At 34.7% G+C, this 15,680-nt stretch overlaps 1 protein-coding gene across 2 annotated transcripts in view; it reads left to right on the top strand.

The window, feature by feature from the left end:
* The window catches only part of DAT (Sodium-dependent dopamine transporter), a 74,643-nt gene that overhangs the window by 38,158 nt on the left and 20,805 nt on the right, over positions 1-15,680 (top strand). For both annotated transcript variants that reach the window (XM_073988051.1, XM_073988050.1), the window contains exon 2: positions 47-256. In XM_073988051.1, coding sequence (XP_073844152.1) covers positions 82-256 — 175 coding nt within the window. In that variant the 5' untranslated portion in view covers positions 47-81. The remainder of the gene's footprint in view (positions 1-46; positions 257-15,680) is intronic.

The raw sequence follows: 15,680 nt of genomic DNA, 5'->3' as shown, positions 1-15,680 counted from the left end.
ACCCAATTTAAAATTGCTCTCTTTTTGTTCTCATTCTTTTTTTCAGATTTAGAAGACGAAGAAGACGACATCGCCTTGGCGATGTCACCTAACAGACAAATAGCTAAGACCACAACACCACGTGACATCAGCGATAGCCCGGATGAACGTGAAACATGGAGCGGCAAAGTCGATTTCTTATTATCCGTTATAGGATTCGCTGTGGATTTAGCAAACGTCTGGCGATTTCCATATTTGTGTTACAAAAATGGCGGAGGTAAGTTACGCATTTCACAATTTCCGCCCCCTTTGTTGTAAAAGAAGAAAGGATAAACATATGTAATTGTGTGTAAAATACCCTATATTAAGTTGTTGTTATTAAATATTCCCTTGGCAACAATGTCGTCCCTGAGATTAAAAGCTAAACAATTGCAACAATTATTGTCGCAAAGAATATGTACAACAAGAAGAAGAATATGAAGTGAAACACTTAAATTCGTCTAAGTATTTAAGCTGTGGCAGTAGTAGCTAATTTGAAGCACTTGTCAGCTTAATGCCAGAACTCCCACCATTCGCCACCCTGATTTTCTTACTTCTTGCCGAGCAGAAATACAACAATTAGCCACAAACAATTTCCTTTCTGTTTTTCCTCCACACTCTGCCATGAACATTCCTTTATCCTGTTGCACACAAAAAAAGAATCAACTTTCTGTTTGTGATGCTATTGTTGTCCTTGCTGGTGAATTGTAGTGGTGTAGTAGAGTGGTGGTGGTGATGGCATTGCATTGAAGTGAGGACATTGGCCAATGCCACACCGCTCGCATGAAGCTATTTAACCATTATTAGTGGTTTTATGGTATTGTCGGATTATGGAAAGCCCCCCAAAAAGGACTTCCTAACAATGTTAAGTAGAGAAATAATTAACTGTTGCTTCTAGAGAATATTATTTGAAGGATTAAAACAGATGTACGACTTGTTGAATGGTATAAATATGACTTACGTTTTTTTTCTCTAGTTATAAATACAAATTATTTCCTACGAACCCTGAGCACTTCAAAAGCCTTTTAAGTTCCTTTAATGGCTTTTGTGTATTACAGAAACAACCACAATTGAATATTATTTTCAAAATCACATTAGTATTCATTGCCAGTTTCCTTTTAATTGACCCAATTTGAAAGCTTTTACAGAAATAGCATTAATAATACTAATAGATGCCTTTGTCTCCATCCACAAAATCACTTAGCAATCGGATTTGAAAAATTAATAACGAAAATTGTAAAAATTATACGTTTGATTGCTTTTAACTTTTCACCTTCACGGATTTAAAATGTTATTTGATTTTATAACCTTAGAAGGTTATAAAATGAAATACATTCAAAATCATTGAGCCGTATAATATTCCGATTTCAAATGTAAGGAGGCAACACAGCAACAAAAAAGCTAAAGAAAAAAACACAATAAAAATATGATTTGTAGATTTTATTTCTCTTAAGCCGCAGCGAATGTAAAAGGAAGTAGTCAACATATTGTCATCGTTCAATGAATGCTCACTCAACCAACCATAGATAGACTTCTTGAGTGAATAAAGCAACAGGCTATAGGAAATGGTGCTGCCATAAACAATCATAAAATATAACCTCAATATAGAAAAAATGTAAAAGGAACTAACTCTAACTGAAATTTGTCCCATATATGTATGATCTTTCAAGGAAGAAAAACAGATTGAGTTCTTCTAAATTGCAAAGCATATACAACACTACCTAATTTATGTTTTACAAGAAAATATACACTTAAGTGTGACGTAGGGGATGTTAAGTGTGATGGACGGTCCCCTTTGGATTAACATGTAAAGTCCAAAACTTATTTTGGCCTTTCTTCCTCTGAATTAGACGCTGGGCTTCATGTGGTATCAGTTGAGATTCTATTTTTAAATGCAATCAATCCCACGTGGCACAGTGGTTCAGAAATCAATTTTCCTAACCAAAACCCCAATTTTTGTCGTCAATGATTGTCAATTTCCATATGTGATTCGATAGTAAACATATTGTTGTTGTTGGGTCTTTAGGCCCCGAAGAAGTACCTAGATTGTAGATTTATCCGTGCATTTTTAAACCGAGGCATGCGAAATTTTTGCAAATACAGCATTTTCTAAAAATACCGCATAGGGGAGGTACCCCGTCCCGCTGGAATTCAATAAAATATGTAGCCTGTTTTCGGGGGCCATACCTGTACATTTCTGAAAATTTCAGGAATATCGGTTCAGTAGTTTTTGCAGAAAAAATTTAAATTGAAAATTGGAAAAAAGTGGGCGTGGTGTGGGTTCTGCTTAAAATTTACAAAAGGAATCTCATTCCTCTTTGAAGAGAAATTTCATGTCGTATCTGCAGCCGCATGTTTCCTTAATTTTCGTTTTGCCATCGTTCAAATCCTGCACAAACAAGTACTCGATGTTTGGCGATTTAGTAGTCACATGGAGCTCAACGCGTGCAACACGGAGAACGCGATCCTGCACATTAATCCCCACAGGTTGAAGACATCTAACACATACTGAAATCCTTCTGCGACGCTTTAAGCATTCACATTGAAAATTTGAGAGCAGCCAAGTTAGTTTCCATAGACTCATTTTTGAGGATATATTCAAAGCTCTCAAGGTATTTGTCGTCAAAGTGCTTGCTCCTCTATTCCGAGTACTCCTTCACCCGAGCAGCTTCTTTGTAGATTTCAATGTCCTCAGCGGAAAGCTGGTTTTCACCATACGTTGCTGCTCAATGAAAGGTGATTACTCCTGGAAAGTTTTTGCGGATTCTGAAACTACAATGTTCATAGATGAGAAAAATAAAAAAAAATCTCCTGAGGGCTTGTTAAATAAATCGCGGTCACAGTTCACATTTTTAGGGTCTTTTATGTTTTCACGATTTGGCTTGGAAAGCGCAAGTCCTATCGAAATGGGACTAGAGAAAATGTTGTAGCAATAAAAATTGTCTACAAGATTGACCTTAATGGTGTTTCCGTAGGTTTTACCATTTTTGAGATATTGAAGTTCAAATTGGGACCATGCACTGACTGTATCACCTCCTTATAAAACAATGTCATGCACGCTGCGCCTTAACTAACATTCAATGAGATCCGCTTACACGTGGAAAGTTTTTCGGATTCTGGAACAACAATGTTCATAGATGAGAAAAATCAAGAAAAAAACCCGGGAGGGATTTTTAAATAAATCGCAATTAAAGGTCACATTTTAAGTTTTTTTTTAGGTTTTCACAATTCACGGCAAGTTCTATCGAAATGAGGCCAAAGAAAGCTGTAAAAATTCTCCCTCTGCATTTATGCTAACGAGGGTATATGAGGAAAAGTCAAAATTTTTTAGTTTCCATGAAGCCAAGGTTTGCACTATTAAAATACGCGAACTATTGTAGTTTGCCAGTAACTATGACTATTGCTGGATTAATTTAGATGTTTTTGTACAAAAGCTCAAAAATTTAGCAAAAAAAATTAATTTACGTGGTAGTTACGACCGCGTAAAGGAAAAACCATAGGTAAAAACACGTTGAATCTAAACAGGCTTTTACATTGCTATTCGGTTTCTGATTAAACCATTTAAAATGACGGACATCTGTCCAAAGTAAAAGTTGGAGAATACAAAATGAAGATTACACTTCTAATGTATCACTTTCCAAAATTTCCACTGCATCCACCTTTTATGGATGCTGACATTTTGAAGCAGGATTTCAGGTGTTTTTTGTATTTTTTATGTAACTGGGACGCGCGTTCGGATATTTCGAAAAACCAATTATAGGACTAAAGAACTCGCGATTTCGCATAATCTGATATGTATATTAAGTATGTAGCCCACACAGCAGCAGAGTAATCTACTGCCAAAGGCCAAAATTTAGCGCGATATTTTTTCTAAAAAACCTATTTTTTGGGTACAGTATTTACAATATCGTTTTGAGTGTGCTGGTACCCCGCGATATTTTAGTTTTTCGACGATCCGGATCATATGAATCACAGATCGTAAAATTCCATCTACTAGAACGGCGGAAATGGTTACTGCAAAAATTAAAAAATTTGCGAAAAATGTTTTTCAAAATATCGCTGACTAATTCGCGTTTTATGTGGATCGTTTCCATTTCAATGAAGAAAGTGAATCATCACTCGCGTTTGTGCGAAAACAGCGGTTTGAAAAATTTAGTGGCATGGGAGCTGTATCCGATTTATCCAAAAAATACTGTGTGATGCTACATCCACGGTTCTTGATGGATTTTATTGAAATATGTTTAGATCGATGTATTTCTTCACGGTTGATAGTGAAATCGGATGCGCATAAAAAGTGTATGCACTTTGTGCAAACTATAAGCGTAATACAGTTTGTTGCACACTAAACTGCAGACGATGCTACATCTTAGCGGCCAAAGTAAATCCTGGCAAATGTGTACAAATTAAAAGAGAAGAATTCGCTGTATTGGTAAACCGCATGCGCATCAAGTGATTTTGAGGATTTCGCGATTTACACGCATTTCAAAATGAACATTACCCGATACAATTTTATTTCAAGATTATACCCCATTTAAAGGAACCCAACATTTATTTGAAAGATATCCATATCTTCTGCTAGATGTTAGCGTGTTTTCGAGAAGTGATTAGAATAAAAAATGTGATTTATTGCGTGAAATTTAACTAAAATAGAAGAAAAACTCCGACCTATTTTTCTTACATTTTGTTCAACTAACTCACAAAATAAATTTTAATAAATATTTTCTCTTACAAAAATTTTATAAATTTCCTCAATATATTTTTTGTTTTTTTGCTATAATATGCAAACCGCTAAACGGATTTGTATAGTTTTGGTTTCATTTGAATCTTCGCGATGTTTAGATTACGTACATATTTTTATATATTTTTCAGACGCATAAACAGCTTGAATTTTATTAGAACAATTGTTTTGAATGCTTTCCTAATTTCCGCGAAAATTTACAACTTTTTCACTAAAGTTATGGGACCTCAGTAACCATATAGTATGTAGGGAGCCCCTAATTAAGAGAGTTTCTCAATATAATGATTAGAGTCTTTTAAAGATTTTTTTCTTTTTATCAGAATTGAAACCGCCATAACTTTTGCGCGCAACAACCAAAATTAGTATCTCGAACAGATTTAAGAATGGGATTTTTTCCCAATCTATGTACCAAAAATCATTTATGTAGCTTAAAAAAAATTTTTAATTTCTTTTTTTATGGAAAACTAAAAAATTTTGTCTTTTCTTCATATACACTTTCATACGGGAAAAATGTGCCTCATCGAAATAATGGTTTTAGACCCCAAGTAAACATAGTTTAAGTTCGAAGATGGCTTATATCGGTCCACTCCTTCCGGTACCTCCCCCACAAAAGTTCGAAAATGTTCGGAAAATTTGTGCGCACGATACCTCTTGAAGGGAGTAACCGATTTTGTCCATACTTTGCACATCGTGTAATTTCTACCAAACTTAGATGAGGTTTCAATATGGACTCAATCGGTCAACTCCTTCGGGTACCTCCCACACAAAATTTCGGAAAAGTTCAGTTTAGGACCTGGTCTCGAATCGCTTTGATTTTTGTTTACGCAAGTTGTATTCGCTGTCCTCTATACGACGCTGTAAGTTTCATAAGGGGCAAGTCCATACTTCCTGAGGAAGTAGCCTGAAAGTTACAAAAAGCCCTATGACACCGTGTGTAATGGTTGGAGCGCCATATCGGTCCAATCCTTCAGGTACCTACCCCACAAAAGTTCAAAAATATTCGGAAAAAATGTGCGCACGATAACTCTTGATGGGAGTGACCGATTTGGTCCATACTTTACACATTCTCATAATATCTACCAAAAATAGATCAGGTTCGAATATGGACTATATTTGTCCACTCCATCCCGTACCTCCCACACAAAATTTTGGATAAGTTCACTTCAAGACCTGCTATTGAATCACTTTGATTTTTGTTGAAACAACTTACATTCGCTGCCTCAATTACGATAGTAAAAGTTATTTCAGGGGCAAGTCCATACTTCTTGAGAAAACAGCCCGAAGGGTGTAAAAACCCCTATGGCACAACCATGGTCTATGTCGGTCCATTCCTTTAAGTACCTTTTCCGCAAAAATTTTGAACTTTAATCATAATCAAAATTTTTGTCGGTTCATACGACCAACATTTTGAAACCCCCTAACTACATACATTTTTTTGTGAAAAAAATGTTTCAATTTGCCCATGCTGAGGGAAATCTCTGTCGGCAAAGCCGACTGATACTTTTTTACTTGTTTAAAATAAAATATTTATGCTTTACACAACAATGTGGAAAGGGTATTATAAGTTTGTTTTGTCCAATATTCGTGTAAGATCGCGAAGTATGTTTGTAGACCCCCTCCCCTTGCCATTTTTCATATCTTGACGAAATAAAGCGATCTAGCTATGTGCGTCCGTCCATTAACAATTGTAATAAAACTCCAGGCCTAAATTATGGACCGATATTCACGAAATTTTGTGGAGAGGTAGGGTTCCGACCAGAAGTGACCCCATTAGATATTGGTTATGATCGTGAGGTGTAAAAACAAACCCACAATTTGTACCCGACTTTGTAGTTGTCCTGTAGATAGCAGTAATATTCCGATCGGAGCGAAATTTTAAGAATGATTTGAGTTTAAGACAAAGAAGAAGCTTGCAATTTAACATGGTGATCAGATAATTATTAACGGGTTTAATGGACCAAAAATTTTGGGTGAAATATTTAATATAAAACATGATTATTATAATTATATATCTATATCTTTATTCCTTTAAGACACGATGTACTTACGACCTTTTCTTTGTACAATTTTTGTATTTTTGCTGCGAATTACGACCTATTCCTTCAATATGAATTTCATGAAATAAAATATTTACTGTATACACATAGTTTTTTTATTAAATTAAACAAGTAAAAAAGTCAGTCTGCTTTGCCGACAGAGATATACCCTCAGCCTGTGCAAATTGAAACACGTTTTTCACAAAAAACTTATGTATTTAGGGGGTTTCAAAATTTTGGTCGTATGAACCGACAAAAATGTTGATTAGGATTAAAGTTCAAAAATTTTGCGGAAAAGGTACTTAAAGGAATAGACCGACATAGACCTTTTGGGTGCCATAAGGGGTTTTTTACACCCTTCGGGCTGTTTTCTCAAGAAGTATGGACTTGCCCCTGAAACAACTTTTACCATCGTAATTGAGGGAGCGAATGTAAGTTGCTTCAACAAAAATCAAAGTGATTCAATAGCAGGTCTTAAAGTGAACTTACCCAAAATTTTGTGTGGGAGGTACGGGATGGAGTGGACAAATATAGTCCATATTCGAACCTGATTTATATCTGGTAGATATTATGAGAATGTGTAAAGTATGGACCAAATCGGTAACTCCCATCAAGAGTTATCGTGCGCACAATTTTTCCGAATATTTTTGAACTTTTGTGAGGTGGCTTATCTACGAACTTAAAGTAAGTTTGGAAACAATATTACGAAGGCCAAATTTTGGCCGGAATCGGCATTTCCGTTCGAGAATTATCTTGCGCTTCCACCCATAAACATGGTGTTTGGGTTTGTTTTTTTAACTTTCAGGCTATTTTTTCAGGAAAAACTTGTACCTTCGTTTAGGGGACAGTGAATACAAGATGTTACAACAAAAACCAAGGCGATTCGAGAGCAGGTCCTAAACTGAACTTTTCCGAAATTTTGTGTGGGAGGTACTCGAAGAAGTTTACCGATTGAATCCATATTGGAACCTCATCTAAAACTGGTTGAAATTTCATAATGTGCAAAGTATGTACCAAATCGGTTACTCCCTTCAAGAGTTATCGTACGCACACATTTTCCGAACATTTTCGAACTTTTGTGGGGGAGGTACCGGATGGAGTGGACCGATATAATCCATCTTTGAACTTGAACTACGTTTGGACAAAATATTACGAAAGCCAAATTTCGGACCGAATCGGCAGATCCGTTCGAGCGTTATCTTGCGCTCCAACCACTACACACGGTGTCATAGGGTTTTTTTGTAGCTTTCAGACTATTTTCTCAGGAAGTATGGACTTGCCCCTAATGAAACTTACAGCGTCGTATAGAGGACAGCGAATACAACTTGCGTAAACAAAAATCAAAGCGATTCGAGACCAGGTCCTAAACTGAATTTTTCCGAAATTTTGTGTGGGAGGTACACGAAGGAGTAGACCGATTGAGTCCATATTGGAACCTCATCTAAGTTTGGTAGAAATTACACGATGTGCAAAGTATGGACCAAATCGGTTATTCCCTACAAGAGTTATCGTGCGCATCAGTTTTGCGACAATTTTTGAACATTTGTGGGGGAGGTACCTGAAGGAGTGGACCTATATGGCCCATCTTCGAACTTAAATCAAATCTGGACAAAATATTTTGATAGCCAAAATTTGAACCGAATCGATTAATCCGTTCGAGAGTTATCGTGCGCACCAGCCTGCCAGACAGACAGACAGACGGACGGACATTGCTAGATCTACTCAAAATTGTCTGAAACGGATATCGTACAAACATAATTGGTGTCTAAAACCATTATTTCGATGAGGCACATTTTTGGTCGTATCAAAGTGTAAATACCCTATTTAGCCTAAAAGCTGAGGGTATAAAAATGCTTATTTGGTATGTACAACCATCACTGTAAAATATAATTTTTGTAGGATTTTTATTGTCAGGTAGAACTTTTTCCTCAATAAAATGTCCATATTCTGTACTCAAACCACCCTTCTCATCCCACAGAAAACAATAAGCTTTTTGATTAGTAGCTTTGGTCGATAACACTATGCAACACTGAAAATGCAAACAACTTTTAGTATGCATTTTTTGAAAGTACATATTTAGACTACAAAAACCCTAGTAGGGTTTTGTCCTGTCAGATCCAGTTCGGATTTTATGGCCTCATCTAAACCGGGCTAAATCTACACTTTTTTGCATTTTTCAGGCCTTTATCTCAGAAACGAATAGGAATTTGGCCTTGCTGTCTTTATCAATATTGTAGCCTTAAACTAGCAGAACTTATCTTTTGAAAAAACCACATAAGAAAAACTCCATCTAGGGCATCAAAATCTATAAAATATAGAAAATTTTACATAATTGCTGAAATTCTGGTCAGTATCGGCTAAACTATTAGGAGTTGAACCAAGTAACCTTTTTCAAAAATCTTCTAAATAAAGTTCTCAACAATTCTTTAGAACATTCTGAAACTCTAAAATGCTTACATCACGTTGTTTCAGCGGTATTTTGCATCATATCTTTTACAGCACGTATTTCAAACACAGTTCACACCAACAGTTTAGTCACGCATTTCGGATTTCACTACATTTTTGTCATTTTTATTAAATCGTCGTTGAAAAATGTACTGAAAACAACGGCATAGAGGCATTTTACAACAATGACATGTTCTGAAGAGTTGTGTATTACATTCCAGGGAATATTTTTCCGAAAGAAAATATTCAGAAAAAAATAACGGTTTTGGAGATACGGTGCGAAATGTATAAAAATTGTGGAAGTTTTGCATATATTTTGAAATTTGAGGCAATAAATGTAGTTTTTTCGAGTTCATTATTTCTCCAAATATTTTATTCTTGTCCTTATCTACAAATTTTCTTCAGAGGTCAGAAGAAGATTCGCATTGGTTTCAGAGATATAGCCCCGAATTTCTTTAAAAACTCAATATTTAACCATGTTTAGATGGGGCCATAAAATCCGAGCTGGATCTGACACAACAAAACCCAACTAGGGTTTATTGTCGTTTGGGTCTGTAATTTCAAAAAATACTCAGTTCAAATTGTTTGCACAAGATCACCTTAAAAATGTTGCACAGTGTAATAAAAACTGCTGACCTGTCATTAGGACGGTTTCTTGGTCAACAGTGAAAACATGACTTTCTTCTTCCTTATCTTTAAGAAATTATCTTATAGAATTTGTTTTTAAACATGACTTTCATCTTCCTTATCTTTAAGAAATTATCTTATAGAATTTGTTTTTAAATATAAATTTTGTCGATTTTTCCTTATCCACACTTATGACACAAATGTAAAATATTGTATATCACATGGAATAAAGTGACAAAAACATCTCCCCTCAATAAATTCAAACCTTCTCAATCGAAAATTAAAGCTCTGATTTTAAAGTTTTTTTTTTTAAATTTCTATTTTATTAAAATGTTAATTTCATACCTGAAGAAAACATAAGCTCTCGCGTCGAAGCAGAGCGAGCAGATAGGAAAAAGGCAACCAAAAATTCAGAAAGAGCATACGCGCAAATCCTATAATGGACCTATATCTCAAAAAGTCAAAAATGGCGTATGGAACACTTAAGCATGACACCGACGATATATCCCTTGTTTATGCTTCATTCAAAAAAGAAAACAGTATTTATTACTTTATGAATTAGGTTCATGAAATGCAAAAACTTGAACATTGGAAACAATTTTTGAACACTATTCATAAATTGAAAGATTTTTTTGCATATTCGAACCCGAACTATGTCTGGAAGTAATAATACCATATGCAAAGTTATGACCAATTCACAATTTTAGCGAAAAAATTTGAACTTTTGTGGGAGAGGTAACCGAAGGAGTGGACCGATATGGCCCATCATCGAACTTAAACTAAGTTTGGGCAAAATATTATAAATGCCAAATTTTGGACCCGATCGGTTGCTTCGTTCGAGAGTTATAATGTGCACCAGCCAGACAGACACATGGACGGACACGGCTAAATCGAATCCTAACTGTCTGGAACACATTTCGTCCAAATATACTTGGGGTCTTAAACCATTATTTCGATGAGTCACATTTTCGGTCATATCAAAGTGTATATCGTCTGCTCCGTCGGAAAAGCTCGTAAGTCCACAAAACGTACAAATTTGAGTACAAAAAGGTCGTAAGTCCACAGAAAAATGTATACTTTAAAAGAATACTACAGCTAATGTAGTTCAGATATAATGTTTAACGTCATCCATGGTTGTGGTACAATGCAAAGAACTAACCTACACCTTTGGATGATAATCGCATGATATTTGGCAAAGCAAGTGGACTAAACTTTTGAAAAAATTTGATAATTTCTATATGCAATGAAAATTTACATTTGAAATCTATTTTCCTGATTATGAAAGATGGATATGCGAGTTTGCAAAAAAATATTTTTAAATATGTTGAACATTGGCGAAGGAAAGTGGTTCAAAAAATGGATGTCTTACGAGCACCGGCAATGTCTCAACTCGTTTTTTGATTCACACTATTGTCGAGCGCTCACTAGCAAAATATATCTTTTGTCCCAATGGGGTTCCAAAGGACAACTTTACAAATGTTATGTTAAACGACAGATATTCTTCTATATTTTTGCATAGATGTTCTATATACTATTACTAATACTTCAAGTCAAAAATATGAATATTTTCTTCGGTAAGATTCATGCAATCGACAAGCAAACATAAAAAATGCGATTATCTCAAAACGGGAAAATGGCGTATGGAACACATAAGCATGACATCGACGATATGTATATTCTATTTTGCCAAATTTTAAACCCATTCAATCATTTCAAAATACTTTTCTTTAAATCCAGAAAACGTTTACTTATATTCAAAACTCTGTTTATATTACACTGTGCAACACTGGAAATGCAAACAACTTCTAATGTGCATTTTGTGAAAGTACATATTGAGGCTACAAAAACCTTAATTGGGTTTTGCGTTCTTATATCGGGTTTAGATATTATGTCCTCATCTAAACCGACCTAAAATGAGCCTTTTTTCCAGTGATCGGACCTTTATCTCCGAAACTAATAAGAATTTTGCTTTGCAGAGGCTGAGGCTGCTTATTCTAATGTTGGGGATTCCAATGAATTTTTGAAATATTTACCAAATTGTTGTTGAAAAATTGCTATAAACAAGGCGATAGAGGCATTTTACTACAGTATAACGTTCTGAAGAGTTGTGTATTACATTCCAGAGAATATTTTCCCAAAACACAAATTATAGAATTTATAAATATAATATAAAAATTGAGGCAATAAATGCAGTTTTTCGAGTTCACTATTCCTCCAAATATTTTCTTCTTGCTCTTATCTACAAGTTTGCTGTAGATGTCAAAACAAGATTCGTATTGGTTTCAGAGATACAGCCCCGATTTATTTTAAAAATTCGATCTTTAGATGAGGCCATAAAAACCGAAACCGATCTAAGAAAACAAAACCCAAATATGGGTTTTGCCTATTGGTCCTCTACTTTTATAAAATTCTGAACAGAAGTTGTTTGCACGCGATTGGCTCAAAAACGTTGCACAGTGTTACTATGAAATTATTTTTTTTCTATAAAATTTTGTGTTTTTTTTTTATTTTTTTCGCTGGCATAATTGTTTTATTATTTTATTTTGTAATTATTGTTCTTTAAACGTTTCTTCTAATGATTTTTCCTATTGATTTATCTATTTTGTAAAGCAGAACAATGTTAACCATATGCACATACGTATTGAGTCCATCAACAACTCAACTAGCTTGAGTTATTAGATGTTTCATTTATATTAAAAAAAATTAAAAAATTGTATATGCGAACTATAAGTGATTGATATAGTGATTGTTTTCGGACAACAAACGACATCTATAAGTATTTGGTTTGTTAGTGTGGTTGTGGTGGTTGTTTAGCGTAAAGCGTTTAGCTTTATTTCAATCAGGTTGTTGTGTTTGCTGATACAGAGTCAATGTGCGAGTAGATACGATGGAGGGTCGAAATACAAACACAATAGAAGCAAAACGAACCACAACATTTTAGGCAAAACACAAAAATCGGTTTTTGCATGAAAAGAGAATCTCTAAACAGAGAGAGAGAGTAAAAAACAGAGAGCAAATAGTGGGGAAAGTGGGGGAAATTAGAAAATTTATTTTTATATTTTAGAAAATCATTCATACTTTTGAAAAAAAAAATAGAAATTGGTACATGAATACAAACATTTGTCCATTCACTTTAAAAGGGGTGCATTCAAATTATGGACAAAAAATATGAACGGAATTATTAAAAAAATCATAATTTTGTTTTTTCTATGTAGACTATATCGGTCCACTGCTTCGGGTACCTCCCACCCAAAATTCGGAAAATGTGATGTTTAAGATCTCCTCTCGGAATGTTGTGAGATTTTCTTCAGCAGGTTGTCCTTGCGGCTCCCTTTTCGACAGTACATTTTTTTCATGGGCAAGTCTATGAGAAGTCCTGAGAAAATGGCTTAAAAGTTTCAAGAAACTCTGACGGTACCAACTAAAATGGCAAACGTTGTTTATATCCAAATCTGAACCGATTTCGATATAATTTGGCACATTTCTAGACCAAATTCCGTCAAAAATTCTAAATTTCATTAAGGTGCGAAAAATAGTAATGGCGGTTGTAGAATAAAATTTATTGTCCCTGTTTGTAAAAAATAGATTTTTCGGGCCTTCCATTTAAATAGTTGGTAATCCAACGTTTGAGCTGTAACAGTCGACCGACATCGATATGGTAAAACGTATCGAGCTACAATGATTTCGTTGGTTGGGCCATATCAACAGGATGGATAAAGATACCCCCGCCAGAAAAGGATATGATTACAAGCATTTTTATGATATACACTATAAGTGAACCCGAAAATCGAAAATTGGAGAAGTAAATTTGAAGATCGATGGATTTGGAAATCTATTCTTAGATCCATCATCTATTCTTAGATACATCATCCAAGTAAGTAATCCAATGTTTGAAGAATTCTGTACATTATGGAGTCCACTGGAAATGCTGTTTCGGGGATGGAAATACCGCATAGGCCAATGGCTTTGGGTCGCCTTCTCGTCCCAAATCTTACTACCAATTTCCGCATAGTATTTTCCCTGTAAATAAAAAACTTCGAAACGGATTCTAGCTTAATAGGAAAAATGTTCTGTTGTATTAAAATTTTTAGAAATCTCTATGAAATAAGCAAACATAAGAGGCACTTAAGGAAAACCTTTTACTATTTATACTAAAATAGTCATAAAACGTTTCTATTACACAGGAAATTGAAATAAATCTTCTAGATTTAATTTAACAAAGAAATGTGAATATAATTTATGCTTATTGTTCTATTTTTTAAGAAAGGAAAAAAAAACACATTTCTCTCACATCTAATGGCTTATGGTCATATATTTCTTCAATAAATTGTTTCACGCTCGAATAAAAAAGTCCAACTACTGACCACAGGATTATAGCCCATTCATCATCTCACGCTTATGTTATTATTATTGTGATTCTTAGAGGTTAAGTGTTTTCAATTTGACAAACTAAATCCAAAAATCATAGTGTAAATTCCTTTTAGCATCCTTGATTTCCTTTCGCACGCACACACACACACTCTCCCACATAATAATAAGCACTTCATCATCTTCGAAGTTATGTTGAGAATTGAAAATTGTCATAGCTTAGCTTTTTGTACTTTGATTCACATTTAATGCGATTTGGTTTCGTTGTCATGACATATGCCATACCTCCAAACCCCCCTGCCATCTCCCCCCATCATCTGAACTCCTTTTAGAAGGGGGTGAAATGAAGTGATGCTAACAACTTTTACAAAAGGATTTTATACTCCACTCCACACAATATTTCTGTCACTGATGACATTTTATTGCCCTCAAATAAAAAAGAAGAATAAAATGGCATAAAAACGTCAGAAAAAAGCATTGGCTTAAAAGCATGCGATTAATACAATTGCCTGTGATTTTTTTTTTTCTCAAACAATATTCACGTTTCAAATCTTGATGGGCCATAGAAAATTATTATGATTTATTTTATATAATGGAAGCAGAATCTGGAATGGCATGGAAAAGGAATGGTAAAATTGTTGGGTATTAGGAGAAGCAACAATTGCAAAGCATTTGATTATATACTAACATAACAATATACTTAACGGAGACCACATCGAGGATTGCTGACTTAATAAAATATTATTGACAAGGTCTGTGAAATGTTGTTAATGATAAGTTCGAAATCGACTTCTCCAAATTCTCTTCTACTATAGAAATATGGACTAGACTCCGAGCGCTTCAGTCTTCTGTGTTATTCCCACTGAAGTCACGCAGAAAAATATATTTTATAAATATGTTTGGATCCGAACAAATATATGTTTGGGGCTGGTTGCAAACAAATATATGTGTGCATTTTGTAACATATCTGAATTTTATTTGTTTGGAGAGTGGATATCTGTCAAAAAGAGTAACAACTGGGCTCTTGCTTATTTTATAATAAAGAGCTGTATGTAATAGAAGACGGGATGGTAAAAAGTTTGTTTTTGCTTTGGTGATGTGCATTAGAGTAATGACTTTTTGAAGTTTTTTCTCAAAAATGATTTCCTGTAGTGAGCATGAATGAACTTTTGCCTATTAATGCCTAAAATAACATTAATTTCATTTTATTATAAAAAAAGGTTACGCACAAACCCATGGGCATAGCCAGGAATAGCTAGGGAGGCGCAGCTGACCAAAGAACTGCCCCCCCCCCTAGATCCTACAAAACAGTTCATTTTTATGTAAAAAATTATAAATATTATTATTTTTCTTCCATAAGCAGTCATTTTTTCAGTCACAGTTAACCAACCTAGGAAGCGAAGAGGAAAGAAACAAATGGTATGAATAATTATTGTTCTTTTTTCTTC

Source organism: Musca autumnalis, unplaced genomic scaffold (genome assembly GCF_047663935.1).
Source record: "Musca autumnalis isolate F117 unplaced genomic scaffold, ASM4766393v1 scaffold_5, whole genome shotgun sequence".
Taxonomy (NCBI): Eukaryota; Metazoa; Arthropoda; class Insecta; order Diptera; family Muscidae; genus Musca; species Musca autumnalis.
This window is presented reverse-complemented; position numbering and strand designations above follow the sequence as displayed.